Source organism: Callithrix jacchus, chromosome 8 (assembly GCF_049354715.1).
Source record: "Callithrix jacchus isolate 240 chromosome 8, calJac240_pri, whole genome shotgun sequence".
Taxonomy (NCBI): Eukaryota; Metazoa; Chordata; class Mammalia; order Primates; family Cebidae; genus Callithrix; species Callithrix jacchus.
This window is the reverse complement of record NC_133509.1, coordinates 56,202,122-56,209,931: the sequence shown is the minus strand read 5'-3', so window position 1 is coordinate 56,209,931 and position 7,810 is coordinate 56,202,122. Positions and strand designations below refer to the sequence as shown.

At 39.1% G+C, this 7,810-nt stretch overlaps 1 pseudogene and 1 gene segment (V, D, J or C); both read right to left on the bottom strand.

The window, feature by feature from the left end:
* Positions 1-3,395: 3,395 nt before the first annotated feature.
* Positions 3,396-4,364, bottom strand: LOC100407226 (large ribosomal subunit protein uL4 pseudogene; annotated as a pseudogene).
* Positions 4,365-4,844: 480 nt separating this feature from the next.
* Positions 4,845-5,787, bottom strand: LOC128928944 (T cell receptor alpha variable 5-like). The segment is given in 2 exon segments: positions 4,845-5,222; positions 5,400-5,787. Coding segments are annotated over 2 exon segments (588 nt in total).
* Positions 5,788-7,810: the final 2,023 nt, after the last annotated feature.

The following is a 7,810-nucleotide window of genomic DNA, read 5'->3' as shown; positions in this document are numbered from 1 at the left end:
ATATGAATATATTTTGTAGTAAAATAAAAATTATCAATCAAGTGTTTTTAGAACAAACACAGGATTGTTTGTATTTCCAGCAGACCACAACCACCTGGGACCACCGTGCACCCATCATCCAGATTTCAGGGAGGAAAGGAAAGGGGTCCTGTTCATTCTTCTTGCTCTGTAGGAATGCATCTGCAGAAAGTCTGAGAATCTCTGATTAATTAATACAATTGATACAACACAATTTAAGAAATAATACCATTCTCCATTGATTTAGAAATTCTTTTTTGCCCTATTCAAAATTATTCTTTATTTAAGTCTATTTCTTACTTTTTTCACTCTTTTTACTTGCTGTCATTATTGGTATTGTTTTGGGGTTTTTTTGTTTTTTTTGAGACGGAGTTTCGCTCTTGTTACCCAGGCTGGAGTGCAATGGCGCAATCTCAGCTCACCGCAACCTCCGCCTCCCGGGTTCAGGCAATTCTCCTGCCTCAGCCTCCTTAGTAGCTGGGATTACAGGCACGTGCCACCATGCCCGGCTAATTTTTTGTATTTTTAGTAGAGACGGGGTTTCACCATGTTGACCAGGATGGTCTCGATCTCTTGACCTCATGATCCACCCGCCTCGGCCTCCCAAAGTGCTGGGATTACAGGCTTGAGCCACCGCGCCCAGCCCATTATTGGTATTGTTATTGGCTATCTATACTAGCCCAGTAATATTCTTACAGCAGTAACAAATAAGTTGCCATCCATTGTGACAGCTATCCTTTTCATTGTTCCTCTTTGTCAAAAAAATAATCATCATCATTCATGTATTCAACATTATTCAGTGTCTGGGATGTGGCAGGCACTGTTCAGCATTGGAGATATAACAGTGAAAATAAAACTCACTGGTTTCATGAGGTTTGCATCCTAGAGGAGAGAAAAGATGATTATCATTTAAATAAGATGTCCAGAAAAAGCCTTTGAAGGTAACCTTTTGATACTTTGAAAAGTTATGAGAAAACATGAAAATAATATATGTGAGGCCAAAGGTGCCAATGTACTGTTTTTGGAAATGTACTCAACATTTCAGTCTGACTAAAAGAAATAGCTAAATGAGAAATAAAAACTTATTTTTAAAAAAGACAGATATTGGCCAGGTGCAGTGGCTCACACCTGTAATCCCAACACTTTGGGAAGCGGAGGCAGGTGGATCACTTGAGGTCAGGAGTTTGAGACCAGCCTAGCCAACATGGCAAAACCCCATCTCTACCAAAAACACAAAATTAGCCAGGCATAGTGGCAGGCACCTGTAATGCCAGCTACTCAGGAGGCTGAGGCAGGAGAATCACTTAAACCCAGAAGGTGGAGGTTACAGTGAGCCAAGATCATGCCACTGCACTGCAACCTGGGCAACAGAGTAAAACTCCATCTCAAAATAAATAAGTAAATTAATTAATTAAAATTGAAAAAGACATATTTTAGTTTTGGACATGTTCAATTGAGTGTACCTCATGATACCAGAAAAAGTGGGACACATAACCAGAAATAAGAGGGAGCTACATTCTGTTTGTTTTTATCTAGCTACATTATAGTGAGGATGAACACTACTAATATGTCAGCACCCATTCAGTATTAAATAATGATGAGAACATGCCAGGAATCAGGCTAGGTGCTTCACATCCATTATTTCAAACATATTGATGGATCTGTGTATTCAGTGCATTTTACCTAGCCCCTTTCCTTAAATGCCCATTGACAAAACATTAAAAACGATGAAATATACATAAGTGCTGGATGCAAGGAGCAGCACAAGTCATAGCTCTAAAAACTGAGCAACTTTTTCAAGATATTATAAAGAAGATAGGCTTGAAGGATAATCCAATCAACCCATGTGTTACTGCCTACATGATAAAAGCCCACCTGAGACAGCTCAAAGGACAAATGCGCCATTAGACTTACACTTATAAAGCAGTGGCAGGGGTCCTGGGGAGTAGAAAGAGGTCAAAGAGTAAAATAATGAAGGGTAATTCTGATCATGAATTATTTGAGGAAGAATGGGCTTCCATTTTGATGGTGATTCTGATGATATCGATGATAATGAGCACAAAGTGAAAAAATAAACACCAACTGTCTCTGCAAGGCATCTCAGAGAGTAAACAACTGTTTTTAAACAAAATTTTTAATCTTAGAAACAAAGTATGGTTTGTTCGCATGCCATTAGAAGAATACCAAATAGCTTCATTGTCATTTTTAAGGAAGTAAACCACTGATCTTAGGTCACCAAACTACTCTCCCTGTTAGAATGGTACAATTACACAAAGAGATGGTAATATAGAAGCAATTCAGGCACAGAAGTGGATATGACTATGGAACTCTCCAGCTAGTGCTCCAGCTGGGGTCTCAATCTGGACGATGTACCATTCTTACTAGCAAAAGATATCCTGGCTTCTGGCTTGGCAAAAAATTCCAAATCAACCCTGACCTCCTTATCTGCTCCTGGAAGATTTAATAATTCCAATATCATCAGTGCCAAAAGAGACCTTAACATACAATGTTAGAAACATATAACTTTCCCTTTAAAGTGCTGTGAAAAATAGAAAAAATATGGGACAAATGAAAAGATTCAGCACTTCAAGAAGGAAGAAAAGAAGGAAAAGAATATGATGAGTGATTGAACAAATTATTTCTAGAACAGAAGAAAAAAATAGATTTCTAGAAAACTTAAAACTTTCTACACATAAGAAACTATTTAAAGGGTAATACCTGAGTTCGGAAAAATATTGTCTTTCACCACAATATTTGGGAGGAAATAGGAGAAATAAAATGCTCTGCTGGCTACTTTTCAGCTGCTGGTTCTTGGTAGCTGCTGCCTTTTTTCCCACCAGAGGATTCTTCTGCTTCTTAACATCAACAACAGCCTTCTTTTCCATTTTTTGTTTGTTTGTTTGTTTTTGTTTTGTTTTTTTGAGACAGAGTCTCACTATGTCACCCAGGCTGTAGTGCAGTGGCACGTAATCTCTGCTCACTGAACCTCTGCCTTCCCGGTTCAAGCTATTCTCCTGCCTCAGCCTCCTGAGTAACTGGGATTACAGGCACATAGCACCACACGCAGCTAATTTTTGCATTTTTAGTAGAGACACAGTTTCACCATGTAGGCCAGAGTGGTCTCGATCTCCTAACCTCTTGATCTGCCCATCTCGGCCTCCCAAAGTGCTAGGATTACAGGCGTGAGCCACTGTGCCCAGCCCCTTCTTTTTTTTCTTACCTACCACAGGCTTCTTGCCTGCAACCCCCTTCTCATCTGATTTGGCTTCTAGTGCTGCTGCTGCCACTGCTGCCTTATCCACCTGGAGCTTGTGACTCCTGGCCTAGAAAAGAACGGTGTTCTGGCATGGTCTGTGCATAATACGGGTTTAGCTTCAACATGATTCTCAGATTTTTCAGTGGATTCTTCTTTAGGACTCTGCAATGAATTTTCATGGTGCTCAAAGGGCTCTCTGAATCTCTGGGCTTTTTAAGATTTTGCTAAGTCTGTATTGATCATCTTGTGCATGGGAAGATATAGTGAGTTACCCTTGAGGGAAGCAGCTTTACACCAAGTGCCATCCAATTCATCTAACTTCCTGAAAGCACTTTCAGTCCAAATGCAGAAACGTCTCACATGCCCACCAGGAGCAAGTTTCAAAATGTTCGGTTTGCTTACATTAAGCAGAGTAATTCCAGGGATGTTTCTGAAGGCCTTGACAATACCACTATCCTCATTATTGATGATGCAGAGGCCCTGGCCCTGGATATGCAGCCGTTTCTCGTTTTGCCCTCCCTAGCTCTCATTCACTGGGAGGCATAGACCTTTTCAATATCTTTCCAGGCTTTAAGTTTCTTAAGAAACAGAACCGTTTCCTCAGTCTTCTTGTAGCCTTCAACTTTATCTTCGACTACCACAGGAAGTTCAGGAACTTCCTCAATACGATGACCCTTAGACCTGGCCAGTGCTGGTAAGGCCGCCGCAGCCAGGGAAGAACAGATGGCATATCGTTTGGGGTTGTGTTCACTTTATGATGCCAACGGCTCTGCGTTTTGGTTGGTGCCAACATTTGGCCTCCACGACACATTTCCAAAAGCACCCTGACCAGAAAGGTGAGTCCCACCACCTCGAACTCTGGGAATTCAAGCCACAGCTCTACCAGTAACCCGAGACTCACCACCGGTCGGATGACCTGCTAATTCACTGACACCATAGGGCTGTCTGTTGTCTTTGTGAAAGTTAATGTGAGCAAAATTCACAGTATCTAGTCAAATAGGAGCCTTGAATACAGCAGACAAGTGGCATTTTTGCCAGATGACTCCCGCTTTTTGGAGTAGACTGGTAACAGGGGGCAACCACACACCATGGCAGAGAGAGGAGAGAGCCATGCTCCTCTCATTCCAGCTGCTGCCACAGGAAAAGTAATTCTAATTTTTTTAATGAAGAAGAAATCCTAAATGTTAACTATAAATTATCCGTATGATAGGATTATAAGACATTTTTATTTTCTATTTTATAATTTTCTATTTTTTCCTATACCATGCAGTTAATATATTTATAATTAGAAAAAGTTAATAAATACTAATATTAAAAGATAAGAGACTCCATCAAGAAGAAAATTCTCTGACATTGGCACCAAGATGTCCTTGGTAGGGGAGAAATCATTCAGATGACTTTATGGCACCCATAAAGTCAACCCTAAGACCAGGATATCAACTAAGAAATCGTTAATTCCCAAAAAGTTTAATCAAAATGTTCTGAAACTTCTTAGGTCATCTTGAAACTGACCTTTTAGGATGTTTTATAATGTCCATACATTAAAAATACAATACAGCAAAATCCCTGACTTAAAGGTTAGTGCCAAAGGAAACAGAGTGTGGCTTCGGCCCCAGGCACAGGTTTGGGTACAAGATACAGGTGCCTGAGAAGCAATGTGTACTCTCTGCACAGGAGTAGATAGCTGAGTCCCCAGTCTGTGTTTCTGCAATTTGCAGAGAGAGATGTTTATTCTTCTTATCCAATTGAACAGTGAGTCTTTGGTCTTGTTTCGTGTCCGTATTTGAAAGAATATATGCCAGCAGCTGGAGACTTGCTCCAGGATCTTGCTTATACCAATATAAGTAGCTGGAGGAACTGTCTGTGTAAGTGCAGTTTATAACAACGCTGTCTCCCTCTCGGACACTCAGGAAAAGACTCTGTTTCATGTCCTCTCCGCTACTCATACCTGTGCCAAAGGAAAAGTCAGAGAAGATCATCAGGTCATCGTTCTCTAGAATTTGCTTTTTTATTTTCTTCACTGTAGTAACTTCAGGGATTCTGGAAAAGACCAGATGAGCCTCCTCCTCAGACTTCCAATGAATTACTTACTAAACACTCTGTTCCCCAAAAGCTCTCAACTCACAGTCTAGCTGCAGCCACAGAAACAGAAACGAAGATCCAGTAAGTGTCTTCATTGTTCTCCCCGCTGGGACCTGCAAGCCAAGAAAACGACTTCTATTATCGAGTATCTCTTCCTTTCCTCCAAAGCACTGTGGTTTCTTAAACTGTCCACAGATGCCATCTGCTTCTATCGTTAGCCTACTCACAGAAGTCAACTGAAAGGATCCTTTCATACGGTCTACATGAGCAGAGAAGCTCTGCCATCTTGTGGTCAGATCCCCAAATGCTAAACCAGTTATTCTGTATCCGCGGAAGATTCTGGCACATAAAACAGCAGAAGGCCAAATAAAGTAAATTCGAAGTGTACCTCAGTCAGAAATTATGTGGATTAGCAGAGGGCAAAATGCAAACGTAGGTTTCAGAATCCCTTCTTATCTTCTCGGCACACTACTAAGTCATTTTAAATATATTTGAAGAAGTTAGAGTTTTTTCATGTTTATTAACGACAGTCTATTTGAAATCAAGAAAATGCCATAATTTAGTCTACAAAGCTACTGAGGAGTAAAACCTTTCCTTCTTATCCCTGTACTACTTTTTGAATTGGCCAGAAAATCAATCAGCGAAATTGACCATCCTGGTTCAGCCATCACAGAGGAAACACTTTGTAAAGATAACATTTAAGCACAAAAATCGGAGTAAAACAGGTTCACTGAATATATCAGATACATGCTATTTGAAGCTCTGCTTCTCCAAGCCTGGCATTGCTCCTGTTCTTGCCATTCCCAGGAAATCGACAGTTCCATAGGTCAAAACATGAGTGTTTTCTTCTTTAAAATGACTAAATTATACAGTAAAAGATAAAAGGAGGGAGAAAGTTTTCATGGGTTAATAATATCGGTCTAATGAAAGGGAAGAGTTTAGTCTATAGACTGATGAAAAATCTGACATGCGTTCTGAAACTTTTCCTCTGGAAGAACAGATCATCTGAAATTATAGATATGTGCCTTACTTATTGCAAAGTATTGGCATAAAAGGAAACATTTCAGAAAACAACCGACTACTGATTGAGATAATGTAAACAAGTATACATCTTTTCCAAGTGTATTCTTATTCCTATTGTCAGAATGAGTAGCTTGTCCTCAAATGTGATCACTGAATAATGATCCATAGCAGAATTTCCCGTCCTGTTACCTTGGACACTGCTAACTTAGATTTCAGACGCAAAAACGTTTCCCTTGATTTTATTGCCTATTGCTAAAAATCATTGTTAAGATGTCATCCTGTGATAAAGTCCTTCAGTAATTTAAATTCTCTATCCAAACCATACATCATCTATTTTAATTTCTTCAGTCTTTCTGATTCATTCCTGTAAGAATAAATATAAGTAAGCATAAAACCAATGCCAGTTAGTAGCATAATATATGTAGGAAACTGCCAATGGCAAGTTTACTCTCTGTCCAGGGATTCTTATTCTGACTGGTTTTCACAAGTTGAAGTCCATTCCCTGTGCTTGACTTAGCATATCTCCAAGCAATGTAGAAAATTAATCTAATCTACATGACATAACCGATGTATCTCAAGTGAGATTATGCAGAATCACATTCCTGAAATACAAAAATATGTACATATTACCAAGTGTATGTAGATTTATATACATTAAATGTATTTAAATTTTTCATTTAATTGTTTTATTCTTTCACTCATTCATCATAAAATATAATCCCCAGATCCTTTATCATATTTTTTGGTTGCATTTTTCTTGAACTTTTCTTAACACTTGAGGTCAATATCTGTCCTTCAGGTATACAGCATCCAGAGTTGAAAATACTAGTCTTTAGGTGGTCTGCTTCTGTTCCACATATTAACTATAACACTACTCACAATTATGACCTGGAAAAATTTCTACCTTTATGATTTTTTCATAAAATATTGCCTTATTGTCAAGCACAATGGCATGGAATAGCTTTATTTTCTAATCCTGTCATGGATTTCAACATGCATAAGCAATGCTCATTTTGCTCCCAATGTATCCACTTTTTCTTTTCCCTTGATCATTTTCTTTCAGTCTATATGTGATGCACATTATATTTATAAATACAGGATGATGAGTATAATTTGTTACTAATAATATGAAGTACAAAGTACGCCTGAATGATGAGGCTGGTTATAAACAGTTCTTAGCTTACTCTTACTTATGTTAGAGAGCGAATTACTGATTTCCTTGTAGTATCAGAGTGGCCGACCCTAGGTCTTCTATTCTTTTCAAAATTCTGAACACGTATTGCCTGGTTGGCATAGATCAAGTGGTCATACACATAGTGAGGGGCCACATAGTGTATGTCCATGCTGTGGGACAGTGTCTCCCTGCTGGCACACCAATGTAAGACCATAGTAACTTGGCACACAGTATTCAGTGAATGTCTCTTCAGTTAA